Genomic DNA, 16,776 nt, shown 5'->3' with positions numbered 1-16,776 from the left:
GTCCAGGGTGGTAATGTGCTTGCCTGATGCCATACCAGGAGTTAGGGCCAGAGCCGGACCAACTCAGTCTATTAACTCACAGCCCAATGTTCTCTCCATACGTCTTAACTACTTCTCAGATAACAGGTACTACAGTGGTTCAGAGAAGGAAACTATGTGGGCCAAAGTGGTCACAAAAAGCTTAACTGGGAGGAAATAAAAGATTTACTGGATTTTAAAAATGGGAAAATTTTAGGTAAGTAAAGGAGATAGAGGGGATTCTAGGCAATGGTAACAACAGAAGCAAAGTAAGGAAACCCAGCAGCAGAATGCAGGCTATGGTGGAGCAGGAAGTACTAGGCAGAGCAACCAGATTGAAAAGCTCCTTCAATAGACCAGGTCTGCAGTCACAAATTACCAGCAATGGAAAAACAGAAGCTATCAGGATTGGTAGTAAGGAGGTGGGAGGATAGAAGCCAGATAAGGTATTGAGAAAAATCCAGTGCTGGGGATATAGTAGAGATTCCATAAAAATGAAAACATAAGGAGAAGAAGCTAATTTTGGTAGGGCAGATGGTGAGCTTGATTTTAGACTTACTGAATTTAAGAGGCAGCACAAGTTGATATTGCAGGGGGTAATTTGAGCTACAAGACTGGGTTTTAGGAAAGAAGTCAATATTAGAGAATAGTCGAAGATAACTCAAACACTTTTGGCTCAAGCAACTGGAAAGATGGAATTACTATCAAATTAACATGAAGGGCCAGGTGCAGTGGCTCACGCCTGTAATCCTAGCACTTTGGGAGGCTGAGGCAGGAGGATCACTTGAGGCCAGGAGTTCAAGACCAGCCTGGGCAACATAGAAAGACTCCCATCTCTACAAAATATTTAAAAATTAGCTGGGCATGGCGGTACACACCTGTAGTCCTAGCTAGCCAGGAGGTTGAGGCAGGAGGATTGCTTGAGCCCAGGAGCTCAAGGCTGTAGTAAGCTATGATTGAGCCACTGCACTCTGGCCTGAGTGACAGAGCAAGACCCTGTCTCTAAAAAAATAAAAAATTAAATTTTAAAACATCACATTGATATGAGGAAGACTGCCATTGAACAGATTTGGGGAGTGAGAAGACAAAATTAGGAATTCAGTTTAAGACATGTTTAGTTTGAGATATTAGACATTCAAGAGAAGATGTCAAACAGGCAATTACATATACATATGTTCAGAGGACAACTCATTATCACAAAGAGGACATTTCAAGTCACAAATCTGGACAATTCACCAAAGGAGTGAAAAGAGAACCATAGAGAAGGGAACCAAAGACTAAGTCCAGGGCCACAGCTGTTCCTAAACTATCAGTTTTCTAACATGAAAATGCCTATGGCAACAGGAACTTGGCCTCAGAATGGGAGACAAAGAGGATATATGTATATATATATTTGAAATGCTCAAATAGGCATAATTTTTATATTCTGGTTTTTTTAATGCAAATGATAATTATTAAATAATTTGTTTAAAAACAAACCTTTTAGACTATGCTATATGATCACTACAGATAATCCCAATCTCCTATCTTTGTACATCCATAGGAGTGAATTGTGACCATGTGTTCATTTTGTAAAATCCAAAAATACCTTTTGAAGCAAAGACTAAATAATGTGCATCTCAGTTCTTGCTTTATACGCATTTTATAATAGCATGTTCATATTCTGTAAGGAGGAGAATGTAATGTATATATGGGATATTTGGTAAAGAAACTGACTATTCAATTAACTTGGGCACTAAATTCCCAAGTTCTCCAGTTATTTGGGAGTTTATTGTCTGGCATAAATTGTAAGTGGTAAAACTTTTATCTATTAAGACAAATTCTAGAAGTTTTTTCTGTCTGTACGTTCATCTCTGATCACTTAACATGTATAAGTTTGCCCTATAAAACACTTGAGTTTCCTTTGGCATGTGATCTACACATACGGCTAAAACAATGTATTTTCAACATGTAATTCATGTTAAAGAGAGCCAAGCTAATATGTGAGGTCTCAGGTAAAGAATACTCTAACTTCCAAAAATATCTGTTAACCAAAAATGTGCTTATCTATTTACTTATTGTAAATAGACTTAAGAATTCTGTGCTCCTCCCACAAAGAATGGGAAAGAAGTTAATATAGGAAAGCTCTTTAGCAAGTAGTTGGAATAACATCAGCTTTCCCAGGTAGAATAAGAACTTGATTATGTAGACAAGAAAAAATAATATCTAGATAATGTGTTTAAAAATGATTTTTTTTTCATGGTAGTTTACAGCAGGCTGGACTCCTTGTTATCCTGTATTCTAAGCTTCAGGGTTTATAGACGAGAAAACTAGAGATTGTGACTCTGCAAGGTCACAGAGCTAGTTGGTAGAAGACCCAGAATTAGAATCCAGGTCTTCTAATTCCCAGGAAGTACTCAGAATGCCACAACAAACAGGAAAATATTTGTGTTTACTTCATGATTGAAGGGGGTAATGCTTAATAAATATTTTCATACCATATACAATTATAAAAAGACTAGCCACATTTTTTATTTTACTCAGTTATATGCACGTTGCAAATTCAGCTTGTCAATTTTCATCAGTGATACAGATAAGAAATTAATTTTATTTGTTAAATAACTATTCATCTCATTTTAAAATTAATATTTATTAAGCACTGATTATACAATAAATCAGACAAATCCTTTTCCTCATGAAGTATACACTCAGGTGGGGCAGATAAACACTGAACAAATCAGCAATACAAAGTATAATATAGTGCTGGGAAGGAAACAAAGAGAGGGAAGTGATGCAGAAAAATAGGGAGGGACCTCCAGGTAGAGTGGCCAGGAAAAGCCTCACATAAGCCTCACTGAAAGAAGAGATGGAGTCGGCCACTTGAGGACAGAGGGAAAGCTATTCCAGGTAGGGAAAACGGCAGGGAAAGGGTAGAAAAACAAAAGTGGTACAATTTCAAGGAAATATGGAAAATAAGTCCAGTATAGTTGAAACATAGTAAGTGACAAGAAGAGGGGCCCAAGATGAGGTGAAGAGTGCCATCTCCAGTAGGGCTATAAGGAAACTGCAGAGTTAGATCTTACTCTGTAAATAATAGGAGGAGCCATGGAAGTGCTTCAGGTCAGTATGTGATATAATGTGATTTTTAAAAAGTAAGCTTGGCTGCTCTATGGATAATGAATTTATAGTAACAGTGGAGATGGAAATAAGTGGATAGATTAGTGACATATTTTAGAGGCAGAAATGACAGAGTTTGCTAATAGATTAGATGTGGGTTGTAGGGGGAAAGAAGAATCAAAGATGACTTACAAGGTAGGGGCTAGAGAAGCTAGGCAGATGGTGGCAACATTTACTGTAGTGGTTAAGAGAGTCTGAAGGTATCTTCTCAAAGAAATGACAGGGAGGCTGAGGCAGAAGGATCGCTTGAGCCCAGGAGTTTGAGGTTGCTGTGAGCTAGGCTGACACCATGGCACTCCAGCCTGGATAACAGAGTGAGAATCTGTCTCAGAAAAAAGAAAAGAAAAGAAAAGAAAAGGAAAATTATCCAGGCATGGTGGTGCACACCTGTACTCCCAGCTACTCAGGAGGCTGACGCAGGACCATCGCTTGAGCCCAGGAGTTTGAAGTTGCAGTGAGCTATCATGACACCACTGCATTCTAGCTGGGTGACAGAGCAAGACACTATCTCAAAAACAAACCAAAACAAACAAAACAACAAGAACAAAACAAAAAGCTAACTTATAAAAACTAGTCAGTAGGTCTCAGACCCAGTTACACATTAAAATCATCTGGAAATTGGGATTGATGAGAGTTCGAATTACATATGATTGTCTCAAAAGTCTCACCAGTAATTGTGATGCATGGCCAGGGGCCAGGACTATTTTACTTTAATAGAAAGAAGAGGCTTGTTGTCAAAGAAAAGCAAGGATGATGTGGTAATGTCAATAGACAGAAATAAGGCTACTCACGTTGCAAAAGCATAAGGATAAAATGAGAAACAAACCAAAACGTTATAACACCCTTTGGTTATGTAATATCACACCTGAAATGTTCCTTGCAAAATAAAAACTTAAGGAGATGGCCTGGAGAAAACTGACAATAGATGGAGTCATTGTTTTCATGATTATATTTTTCATTTCAAAGAAGTTAAAGATTTGTCATCATTATAGAATAAAATACTTTTAAAAAGCAGGAAACACAGAGCAGGTAAATATAGAGCAATACAAATTAAAGAATTCAGAATTCATCCAACTTTTCTTCAACTGTATTTGGAAAATATTCCAGTGAAGTCCACAGGGAATTACTTTCTGTAATCGGCTTCCTGACTAAAGAAAGCCTCTTTTAAGCCCAAGTTCAGCTGTCTATGACTAAGGGTTGAGGCATTTGAACAATTTTCTTCTCAGAGCACTCTGGGAATCCTGTGGTTTACTGTTAACTTTTCTGCAAGCAGTTGGCTCTCAGACACTTCAGTTCAAGGGGTACCCTAAAATCCCAGATGATACCTTTTTGTCAAAAGCCACATGTGCAGGAATAAAGTCTGCAGGTGGGGCCTGCTTAGGTTGGCCATAAGTTAGAACTGGTGCCTTATTAGCCAACTCGTCCAGCTCAGCCTGGGACAGCTGGTTGAACTGGAGGCGGTCCCCGCCTATCCCAACTGTCGGACGTCGAGCAATTGCGTAGCCATTCCTGTAGCCCAGTGTCTGGCTTCTATGGAAGGCTGTTTTCTGAAGAAGAAAAGAAGTATGTCATTATAACATTATACACATGTTTGTTAGGAAGAACTAAGTTTTAAAAATATAACTTAAACCTTTGCTCATAAATATCACAAATCTTATATCAAAAAGTTGATAAAGATTCTGTATTTTTTTTAAAAAGGTTCCGTATTTTAAGCTAAAACAGCTGGACAGGATCAAGGACAGAAGTTGCTACCTCAGCTTAAAATAAAATTTAAAGCCCTGTTCTGCCATGCCCAATTTAACTACAGGTTCACCTTACATGAGAGACTAAAATAATATCTCATCTATACTCTTAATTTTTCACTAGTCTTCCCATGTTTTTCATCTTATCTGGTCGTTATAAAATCTGTCAAACCCAGAAAATCTGGTTCTGTGAATTTCATTTTTACCTGCTCTTCTTGTTAACAGTGACACTGATACACTCACATAACTCTTTGGAAAGCAACTGATCATATAAAGTCTTGAACTTATTAATTCCATCCCTGATCATTTATTTTAAGGATGTGATCCAAAATTATGGGAAAGAACTATATGCCTAAAGCTGCCCATTACAATGGTAAACACTGGAAACAACGTATACGATAAACATATGAAGATGTGAGTAAATCATGGAAAATTCACTCAATGGACTATTATGCAGCCATTAAAACATCGGTTTTAAAGACCATATAGCAACCTAGAAAAAAGGTTTATGATTTAATAAGCCCAAAAAGCAACACATAAAATTTATGTATACTACAATTATAAGCATGGAAATATGTACATGAAGAGACTGGATTTGGCAAATACCCTTTGTGTTATATATTTCTGAATTATGTTGATTTTTTACAATGTATATATTTTATTGATAGTTTGAAAAAATAAAAGATTACATTTAAAAAAAAGAATAGAGGCCGGGCGCGGTGGCTCATGCCTGGAATCCTAGCACTCTGGGAGGCTGAGGCAGGTGGATCATTTGAGCTCAGGAGTTTGAGACCAGCCTGAGCAAGAGCAAGACCCCGTCTCTACTAAAAACAGAAAGAAATTATATGGACAACTAAAAATATATATAGAAAAAATTGGCCAGGCATGGTGGTGCATGCCTATAGTCCCAGCTACTCAGGAGGCTGAGGCAGGTGAGGCGGGAGGATTGCTTGAGCCCAGGAGTTTGAGGTTGCTGTGAGCTAGGCTGATGCCATGGCACTCACTCTAGCCTGGGCAACAGAGCGAGACTCTGTCTCAAAAAAAAAAAAAAGAGTAGAAAGGCAAATTAGAGGTTACATTAATTTTTCTGTTATTTTTAAGGTTACTTTCAAAATTTTATGTATAATATTTAATTATATGTAATTATATATATAAAACTTAGGATAAATCATAAAATATATTTTTTATGAAAAATAAAGCTTACTTGTCTATATCCCAATTTCTTTGGAGACCAGCCTACCATCTTTCAAGATCTGTACTAACATGGAAGGTATGATAGAATAAACTTCTTTTGCTAAAAGAGTTCTTATGAACTGTAGACTTTTATGTTTAAGGGTTACGTATTCAGGGTCACAAGTCAGTAGATAGGAACTGCTCCAGGTACCTAACACACATAACGTAGAACAAAATGGGCTGAGTTAACGTCCTCATTGGACAATTTGTGTAACTTCGGTCTTCTTTTTCTACCTCTAAAGACAGAAGAAACATCAGTGACTTCAGTTTGCTTCCCCATTTTTGATAATACCTCTACCATCACTTGGCCATGACTCTTACGTACCCCAGGCAAAGTCAACCTCAGGACCCTCCATCCCTCTTATTCATTATGGTTTACCTTCTTAGTGCCTTTAGAGTTACACATATCTAGTCCTTCACTAGATACAGTGACCAGTGACCATGTTTTTCAAATTCCAAATAAGGCAAACTGGTTGACACTTGGCCAGTGTATTGAAACTATGAAATATGTCTAATGCACAGTTCATCTTACTTGTAGTAGAGCAATGTATGTCTTTAGAGCCTAGCACTTCCATTCACATTTCTGTAATCCCCCAAATCAACTTAACCCTGCCTTGTGGGTAACCTATACTCACTGACACCAAACGCTTAAGCTGATCCTCTATGGGGCAAGAAAGTACCTATAACATTTTCTAAATTACATAAAATTGAAAAGTCCACTGAAATTAAAAATCTATGATGTTGTATCTTAATGGAGGAATAATTATGAAAAGATTCAGAATCCAAATTCTCTCACCAAACTTTCAATTTAAATTTAAATTCATTCTCTCAAAGAAAATAAATTGACTAAATATTTCATCTTTAAGAACACGGAGAGGAACTTAAGAGTTCAAATTATTAAATAATTAAATAATATATAAACTATTATTGGCTCCTCTGTGATAATCAGTCTACTGAATCTCATTATTGATTTCCCAGAATATATATTGCAGTAACCCTGTTAGTATTAAAACAAATACTAAATAATTTTAAGAGCTAAACTATGTCAGGAGAAAAAAAGAACCCAAGCTCCTGCTGCTGCTTGAATTTTGTCTAGAAAATGCGACTAGAAACAATTAAGGTTGGGGGAAGGAGCAAAATAAAATCTAAACAAGAATCTTTTACAAAAACGTTAAGAGTAAAAAGAATAAGGCTAGGGGAAGAGAAACCAGCAACTAAATTGTGGTAGAGGGAACTGAAATGGAGTATCCCCTACAAAGCAGGGAAAGATGGTTTGGAAGGAAGATGGGCAAGTTTCAAAGAAAAAACGCAATGGAGGAAAAAAAAATGGGGAGAGGGTAGGACTAAACTGTAGAAAAGGCAAAAGTGGAAAGAAAACGCATGGGGTTGAGCAGAAAGAAGCACACAGGAGAAGAGCAGAGACTGCGGAAAAGGACCTGGTGCACAAGTGAAACGATATACATACAAGACAGGAAATGGAGGTGGGAGTGGGAAAAGATTACTGGGTCCAGGATTCAGAAGAGGAAGGAGGCGGGGCGAGAATAACGGACCTTGGGAAAGCAGGTAGGATGGGGCTGTGGGAATGAGGATGAAGGTGAAGAGAGGCTAGAGGGACTAAGGATAGAGCTGGGCAGACAGCGTATGGTGTGGGGGAATCAGCTAGGGAGATGGCCTAGAGAGCCTGGGAGTGGGCAGCGGGAAACAGAGGTCTAGAGGGAAGAGGTAGCGGGTTGGAGGAGCAGAGCAGCAAGTAAGAACGTGGCGCGGCTCGAAGGAAGAGAACGAAGAGGGGGCCAACGCTGCCAAGATGGAGCGGAAAAACTAACGAGAGAAATAAGGCGGAAGGTAAAGAATGGGTGAGAAAATGAAGCTGGGGGCGCAAAGACGATAAAAGTCCTGCATAAAAGAAGAATAGGGCCAGGGAAGAGGACGGATTTGAAAGAAGAAAGGACAGACTTGAGGAGAAACCAGGTGCGCTGATCCTCGACCGCTCCGGGGGTGCCCGGAGGTGGGGACAGGTCGGGGTTGGGCAGATAAATCCTCACCGTGGAGTCCCTAAAGGACGAGCCCGGGAGAAAAGGCAGTCCATGGACAGGGTTGGACACCATTGCAGCCGGTGCGGTCCAGGCCACCACGGTCCAGCTTAGTGCTCTCCGGTTGCCCTGGCGACAAGCCGCGTTGGCTGGCCCTTCCAGGCTCCATGGTAACGCCAAACATTCCAAGCGCCAGCTACCGGAGGGCGGGGCCTGAGGCGCAGACGGGACAGGTCTGCGCGTGCGCCTTTCGCGGGACTCCGTACTCTCGCGGTAGGGTGGTCGCGGCAACCGGGCGGGGTTAGTGGGTGTTGAGGGCCTGGCCCCGCCTCTTCCGCTTCGCCCCGCCCCCTGCCCACTCCCAGAGGATGCGACGTGGGATCCATTGGGTGGGGCAAGGACGGGCGGGTAAAGTGAGGGGGTAGTTGTTACTGTGATGAGCCGGGTCCGAGCAAGCCCTTAGATAAGTTGCAGAGAAAGGGACGTTCCTTCTTCTTCTCCACCTCAGTCCTCGTCGACCTCACTGCGCGCCGCCGGCGCTGTGAGGTCGGGCACTCTTATCTCCCTCATATCTCTAGTTATGTCCTAGAAGTGTTAATGGTTGGTGCGGATGAAAGTGTTACTACCCCAGAGCCATGCTTCTTAGAGGCAGGAGCTGCAAATTATTCATGATTGTATTTATGTTGCTCAGGGATGGTCAATGAACTAACGCAACCATCTCGTCCTTAATTCTCCCACTGCAGCATTCTCGTCTTCATCCCCTTCAGCTTTCTTTATTCTACTCGACACCCTCTCCGTTCTTGCAGGCCTTCTTGTAGGCCAGGTTTTGAATATTTGCTGCAGGACACGGTGCATTCCAGTAGGTACTTAGTATTTTTTGACTGAGGAGCTGGAGGCTGCTCATCTCATTTTCTCATTTATACCTACCTGCAGCTGCGATGAAAAGATCCACAACCATAAAGGGAAACGCAGCTCCTTCAAAGAGAAAAACTAAATCGTGAGAAAGAATCAAATAAGTGGGGTGAAACATTGTCGGCAGCATTCTTGCCTTTGGTGCTTTTCACAAAACCTATTTAAATTCCTTTTTCTTAAAATAAATGTAATCCTATTCCTGAAACATTTTCCAGGGGTGGGGATGGGCTGGGTGGGGGACTCATCAGTGCTGAGGAGCTTAAAAATAAAAACAAAAACCAAACAAAACCCAGGTGCCCGCAGATTTGGATTCATTAGGTCTGAAGTCGGGGCCAGGAATCTGATTTTTATGACAGGTGTTTCTGACAAGCCAGCTTAGGAACATGATAGAGTAGTAAGCCTGACACAGAAGGCATAGCTCAATGTCATGGGTAGTTTACTGCCAATAGAGACAGCAGCTCTACTTTTATTGCTGCTTGTCAGAGAAAATCCCCCCTGTTGGGTTTCACTGATTGGCGTGAAGCTCAGGAGGCCCAGGACTTGAATGCACTAAGTGACACCTGAAGCAGTTATTGATGCCTGTCGACCACACCCTGCCCAAAAAGTTTCTTTTCTAACTCTTCCTCTCCCCTTACTACTTGTTACCTTGTCCTTTTTTAAAAAAAAAAAAACACTTTTTTCATTATCTGTTAGTACATTATCTTAATGCAACAGTTTAATACATTTTTTAAAGCTTCAATGAATTGATTAGCATTGTTGAAGTCTCTGAAAACTTTAAAAGTACCTGTCCATTGCATTATACCTTAGCCACCAACCTAGGATGGAAGCCAGTCACTGGGAGAGTACGTCAAGATGGCTAGTTCAACCTTTCAAAGTTGCCTCTCCCACTTCTCTCTACCTCATTGATGCTGATTACCCAGAATCACTGATAACTATAATTCTCACTGACTCTTCATGATAACCTTAAACTCTTGCAAGTTCTACGATCCCTCCCTCCCCACTCTCTTAATCCCGTGGCATTAGGACACACTGCAAAGAGCCTATCTTGACTAGCTGCATAGTTGCACTTAGATCTGTATTTCCTGGGTTGGGTAAGGAAGGAGCTTGTGGGGCTGGAAAGGGTGAGTCATGCCTAAGCCTATTGTCCATTGTGGAATCTGTTTCTATTTGAAGAGTGCCCTCTACTCAGATGCCTTTCTTTCCCAGAAGAGCACCCTAGTTAAATGGTTAAGGAGTGTGTTTTATTAATAACTACTTTTGGGCCTCAGACATACATGGTGAAGAAAACTTCTGTTGGTCTATGACCTCTTAAAAATGCTATCATCTCTGAGGAGGGGAAGCCAGGCAGTGTTGCATCAGTGCTAAAAAGCACAGGGACAGGTATGTAAAGAAGGAAAAAATAAAAAATAAAATAGACAGGGCTTCAGAAAACTGCCTGGACCCTGAGAGGTTTGGTATGATTAAGAGTTATATTTCATTTTGACTGCTCAGTTTGTATTGCCCTTCAGTTTGTACCCACCATTTCCCAGTTTGTGGAATATATAGGAGAGGGACGGAACCTGATTATCCCTGGCAGCTAAAGTAAGAAGTGCCATGGTTGAAAGGCCATTGCATAAAGCCTGGACTCAGAAGACCACAGAAACATTGCATGATTTTCAGCAGGTTTCAAAGCTTGGGGAATGGAAAAAATGGAAAGATCTGATTGTTGGCAGCCAAGCCTGAAACAAGGCCTCATGGGCTGGATGACGTCTCCTAGGGAATCTTGATGGGAGATGTCCTGATGGGATAGGTCACGAGCTGTCACTTCAAATAAACGTTTCCCCTTTCAGCATTTTGCCCGGAGCTGGCTTTACCCAGACTTCGTTTTTAATACTTTGACATTCTTACTCTTAGTACCTGTGTGTGTTCCGGATTATTTCTGCAGTGATTTTGGTGTTCTGCTTCCCTCTGCTGGATAAAGTTGTTACAGCAAGACTTCTAGGCGGGAGGAGGGGGAACCCCAAACAATGAATTACTAGGACACACCTTCAGGTTTTGCAAATACTGGAGGTGTGGTAAGTGTGTGAATACAAGGATAAGATGGCCAGGGAAGTGTCCCTCAGTCAGAGTGCTCTCTAGCATTCATTTCCATCACTCCATGGTCTCTGGAATCTCTTATCTAAAAAGCAGGTCCAGTCAACAACCTTGATCTTTGCAAAGTGTGGCAGAAGGAGAAACATCCAATGATTGCCAAGCAGATTCTGGAGCAGATTTAGGAGACATAGGAAATCTTCATTTGACACAAAATCACACAACTTGGGTTTAAACTATTTTAGTCTTACTGTGGACTACTGCCTGAGGTTTGGAAAAACCTGTATTTCTGATGCATTTTCCTCCCGTGAGTCAAACCCATTTGATGGCTTTAGCTAATTCAGTTAGAATTCCTTTCCCTCTTCAAAGTTTATCAAACACACTTCACAGGATATAAGCTTCACAAGAATAAGTTCTTTGTTTTTTTGTTGCCATTTTCCTAGCTCCCATCAGTGTCTGTAACCTCATAGATACTCATTAAACAATTGTAAAATGACTGACCAATGAATAATGACCAAATGAATAAACAACAACTCAGAGATCACCTGATAAAGTATTTTTCAAACTGCTAGCAGATCCTCAACAGTAGTTGTTAAAATCAACTTAATGAATTGTGACCACAACCAGACACTATAAAAAGAAAAAGAAATTGTCAGGATGCATCCCATGTTGTATGGGTAAGAATGATTCAGTGAAAATATTTTCAATACATATACATACACACAGTCATATTGAGAGTATATCATGGTCACAGTAAAAGTGCTTGGAAAGCGATTGACACAATTCAGCTGACTCATTTGACTAATGAGAAATCCCCAGACCAAAAGAGATTAAAGAACCATCAGTTAATGGCTGGTTCCCAACTGAGTATTTCTTACACTCTACCTAACTCCTCTCGCAGCTAAGAAAGAGATCTCTCATTTAGCACAGGAGAGGTCATGAATCTTGGTATCCTGTTTGTGAGACATCTCTGGCATAATGAAGCTCTCAACAGTGTGAACAAGTGTGCAAAGACAAGTGTAAGAATGGTGTGGTAGTAATATTAATTACAGTGCTAGATTCCAAATGTGCACAGGAAATGAATCCCTTAATTCAAGTAAATGGCAACTTTGAAGCAATGGGGAAATTACTTTGATACCTCCTTTCCCCTTGCACTTTTCCTCAAACCACTTTTCCTTTTCACCCTTCACGCATGCAGTATCTAACAGAAAGTGAAACATCAGGTTAGGTTCTGAGAGCCACATTTTTGTCCTAAGTGTGTTAGGAACAGTTGTGTGAGCTTAGACAATTTGCCTACCCAAGTCTCCTGGTTTTCATCTCTAAAATTAGAAGCCTGGGCCGGGTGCGGTGGCTCACGCCTGTAATCCTAGCATTCTGGGAGGCCAAGGTGGGTGGATCATTTGAGCTCAGGAGTTCGAGACCAGCCTGAGCAACAGCGAGACCCCCGTCTCTACTAAAAATAGAAAGAAATTATATGGACAACTAAAAATACATACAGAAAAAATTAGCAGAGCATGGTGGCGCATGCCTGTCGTCCCAGCTACTCGGGAGGCTGAGGCAGGAGGATTGCTTGAGCCCAGAAGTTTGAGGTTGCTGTGAGCTAGGCTGATGCCATGGCACTTTAGCCTGCGCAACAGAGTGAGACTCTGTCTCAAAAAATAAATTAAATAAATAAAATTAGAAGTCTGGACCGGAGCTAATGATCATTCATTGCTTTGGGGACTTGGGGTCATGGGATCATTTTGAAAATCTTGTAAAACTGTCGTCAATGGGGAAAAAAAGACTAAACTTTGTAAAATAATTTTAAAGAGATTTACTCTGAGCCAAATTGGAGGACCATGACCCAGAGCCACGCCCAAGAGGCCTTGAGCAAGTGGACTCGCTGTGGCTGGGTTACAGTTTGGTTTTATACATTTCAGGGAGACAGGGGTTACAGGTAAAGCCATAAATCAATACATGGGAGGCATATATTGGTTTGGCCCGAAAAGGTGGGCCATCTTGAAGATGGGGGGCTTACCTGTTATAGGTGGGTTTAAAGGGTTTTTGACTTGTAATTGCTTAAAGACATGAAACTTTGTCTAAAGGCTTGGAATGTTTTAACATAGGAGCTGTTTATCAGAGATAAGCCACCAGACATCTATTTGTTGTGTAAATTGAGGACCTGTAGGTTTGTCTAGCATACCCTTAGGCCTGTTAATGGGTTACAAAGGATGTCCCCATGAAGGGAGGCCCGCAGGATAATGCTGACCTCCTTCCTGCTGGCAGGCAGTTTAGTTTTAGGATATTCCTTTGGCCACAAGGGGGTCCATTCAGTCAGCTGGTATGAGGGTGAGCCTTAAAATTTTTATTTTAGCTCACATTGTGTACTTTGGCTCCCCAAAATGCACATATTCACATTATAAGTACAGATTTTACTTATAATTTCATGGAGTTAATAAGTAATCTCCAGTGGGTCTAGGAAGGGTCTATTGAGCTCTCCTGTCTTTGAAATTTATGGGATAAGAAGTCCACAATATCATGCCCCAGAGGCAGACCCATGTAGTGGTTAAGAGTGTGGACTGTAGAAAACTCTCGAGGACAAAAGACCCTGGTCTTCCAACAACCGAATTTTAAGGAGGGAAAAAGAGTGAGCTGGAAGGAAAACTTATAGATTAAAAGTCAACCAATTGCAATGTGTGGGCCCTATTGGGATCCTGATTCAAACCAATATACTTTAAAATAATTACACCACTTATGAGACCATTGGGAATTTGAACATGAGATATTTGGTAATGTTAAGGAACTGTTCTTTAATTTTTTAGACACAATAACTATATTGTGGTTTTGCTTAAAGAGTCTTCATCTTTTTTTTTTTTTTTTTTTGAGACAGAATCTCACTCTGTTGCCCAGGCTAGAGTGCCGTGGCGTCAGCCTAGCTCACAGCAACCTCAAACTCCTGGGCTCAAGCAATCCTCCTGCCTCAGCCTCCCGAGTAGCTGGGACGACAGGCATGCACCACTATGCCCTGCTAAATTTTTCTGTGTATATTTTTAGTTGTCCATATAATTTCTTTCTATTTTTAGTAGACACTGGGTCTCGCTCTTGCTCAGGCTGGTCTTGAACTCCTGACCTCAAAGGATCCACCCACCTCGGCCTCCCAGAGTGCTAGGATTACAGGCGTGAGCCACCGTGCCGGCCAAGAGTCTTCATCTTTTAAAGATACATAAACAAGTATGTATTACGGAGAAAATGATACGATGTCTGGAATTTGCTTCAAAATAACATGGAAAGGAGCAAGTGAGTGGGGATATAGATGAAACTAGATTGCCTGTGAGTTGATAATTATTGATGTGATTACATGGGAATTCATTACACCATTTTTCCCACTTTTATATGTTTGAGGTTTTCCATAATAAAAAAGTTAAAATTTTTTTTAAAAAGTATGGATTCTGGATCTAGACTACAGAGGCACAAATCCTAATTCTGTCACTTCCCAGCTCTGTGACCCTGTGGAAATTTCTTAACCTTTCCTTAGCTGTAAACAGGGATAATAATAATTACTCCCAATTCATAAGGTTGTTGTGAGCATTAAATGAGTTAATATATGTCAGCACTTACAATAGTGCTTGGCACAGAGTAAATGCTCAGTGACTGTTTGCTATTACTGTTGTCGAGGGCAGCATTCAGAATGGACAGTTTGGAGAGTGGGGGTTGAAAAAACTATGGATGACTCATTAAAAACAGATTGCAGTAAAAAGGGAGGCAAGGGGGGAAAGGCGTTGGGCATTTTAAAGACTGTGCAACATTTCTTATAGAAAGGTTTGGCCTGTGTGACTTAAGTCTTTCTTTCTTTTACCCCTCCCCGCAACTCTGTATAGACACCAAACACACACACACACACACACACACACACACACACACACACACACACGCACACAAGATCCTTTTAGCAGGTAGGACTCCAATCTCTCCTCGAGGTGCAGTTATAAAAGTGCACGAGGGCTTTCCTGTGGGCCATGGAGTTTCCCATGGAGTCCACGGAGTCATGGCCTTTTCCCTCTTTCTTTGGTCCATCATCTATTTTTTATCACCACTGGGACGGAAGAACAGACAGTGAATTTACAGCCTTTGCAGCCAAGTGTGAAGGTGCTGGCAGGTAAATGAGTTAGTTGTGAAGCTGAGGAACAGAGGCAAGGACCCAGGTGGGAAGTCACCAAGGTGCCACCGGGGAGCACTTGCTTAGACAGCGCAGATTCAGTTGGGAAACACATTTAACCACAATGAAACTGGCTACTGTCAACTTTTTCTTTGTATTTAATATTTAACTCCCTACCACCGAGGTTCTATTGTATTCATACACGTGATAAGCTTCCCCTTAGTATCTCTGCTGAGACCTGCAAATCCTTCTCTCCCTTTAATAGGGTATAGGTTGGGGAAAGATGGTCTTCATGTTCCATTCTTTACCTGTGCTTGCTGAGCTGAGCAACCATGAGCCACTGGTTAGGGAAAATTCTATCAATCTTACAGAGAGTTTAAAAACTAAGATTGGCTCTGAGCTGATGTATTAGTTTTCTAGGGCTGTCAGAACAAAGTACCACCAAGCAGGTGGCTTAAAACAACAGAAATTTTTTCTGTCCTAGTTCTGAAGGCTAGAAGTCTGAAATCAAGGTGTTGGCAGGGCCATGCTTTCTCTCTTTCTCTCTCTCTTTCTCTCTCTCTCTCTCTTTCTCTCTCCCCTAGCTTCTGGTTGTTACCAGACAATCCTTGATACTCCTTAGCTTGCAGACACATGACTCCAGTCTCTATCTTCATCATCACATGTTCTCCCTGGTGTGTGTCTCTATGTCTTCACATGTATGTCCTCCTTCTGGGTCTTCTTAAGACTGGGTGTCTTAAGACACCAGTCATATTGGGTTAAGGGTCCACCCTACTCTGTTATGACCTCATCTTAACTGCTTACATCTACAACTACCTGTCTCCAGATAAGGTCACTAATTGAGGTAGTGGGGATTAGAACTTCAATATATTCTTTCAGGGGACACAATTATAACTGAGATGGGACTGGAGGTATAAAATGAGTGGAACAGGGGTTTCTTTTGAGAACTCTTGGGGACCATAGTGAGATAGGGCAGAGCTGCCAGCCTGTCTGGGTGGTCCAGGTGCCAATGCCTGGGAGGGTCTTTGATCGTGGAGACTGAGTATAGGGGAAGGAAGGTGGAGGATGGCAAGAAAGACCCTGCCATTCCCTTGGGAATATAAAATATCTTCCTCTGTTACGGGTGGAGAGAAATTCTCCCAAGGGCCTAGGGCTCCTGCTCTGGTGAGGGATGTCTGAGAGCCGACAGAGCGGGGGAGAGGGGGAGAGGGGCAGAGGGTGGACCTGTTTGTGCAGAAGTCATGGCGCTGCCCAGCGTTACGTGTTAGAAATGATAATGACAAGGATTCCAACTAGCACTTACTGAATACAAACTTTGCGCTGGGTGCTGTGCTAAGGTATTTTTCCCACGGTAAAAGTTGTCAGATCCCAAGATAATTTGTTCTTGTTTAGAAAAGAAAAAACACTAGATGGAGATGTTTTGCACATTGCCATAGTCATCTTTAAGAAAAAGAAATTAGTTTAGCCTGGAATAGTG

At 41.3% G+C, this 16,776-nt stretch overlaps 1 protein-coding gene across 1 annotated transcript in view; it reads right to left on the bottom strand.

Annotated features, from left to right (window-relative positions):
• EFHC1 (EF-hand domain containing 1) overlaps window positions 1-8,462 on the bottom strand; it is a 45,513-nt gene extending 37,051 nt beyond the window's left edge. The window contains exons 1-2 of the mRNA XM_045543730.1: window positions 8,195-8,462; window positions 4,500-4,721 (exon numbers count right to left, since the gene is read on the bottom strand). Of these exons, the coding sequence (XP_045399686.1) occupies window positions 4,500-4,721; window positions 8,195-8,257 (285 nt within the window). The 5' untranslated portion in view covers window positions 8,258-8,462. The remainder of the gene's footprint in view (window positions 1-4,499; window positions 4,722-8,194) is intronic.
• Between the last annotated feature and the right edge of the window lie 8,314 nt (window positions 8,463-16,776).

Source organism: Lemur catta, chromosome 2 (assembly GCF_020740605.2).
Source record: "Lemur catta isolate mLemCat1 chromosome 2, mLemCat1.pri, whole genome shotgun sequence".
Classification (NCBI taxonomy): Eukaryota; Metazoa; Chordata; class Mammalia; order Primates; family Lemuridae; genus Lemur; species Lemur catta.
Note: the sequence above shows the minus strand (reverse complement) of the source record. Positions and strands in the feature narration are given on the sequence as shown.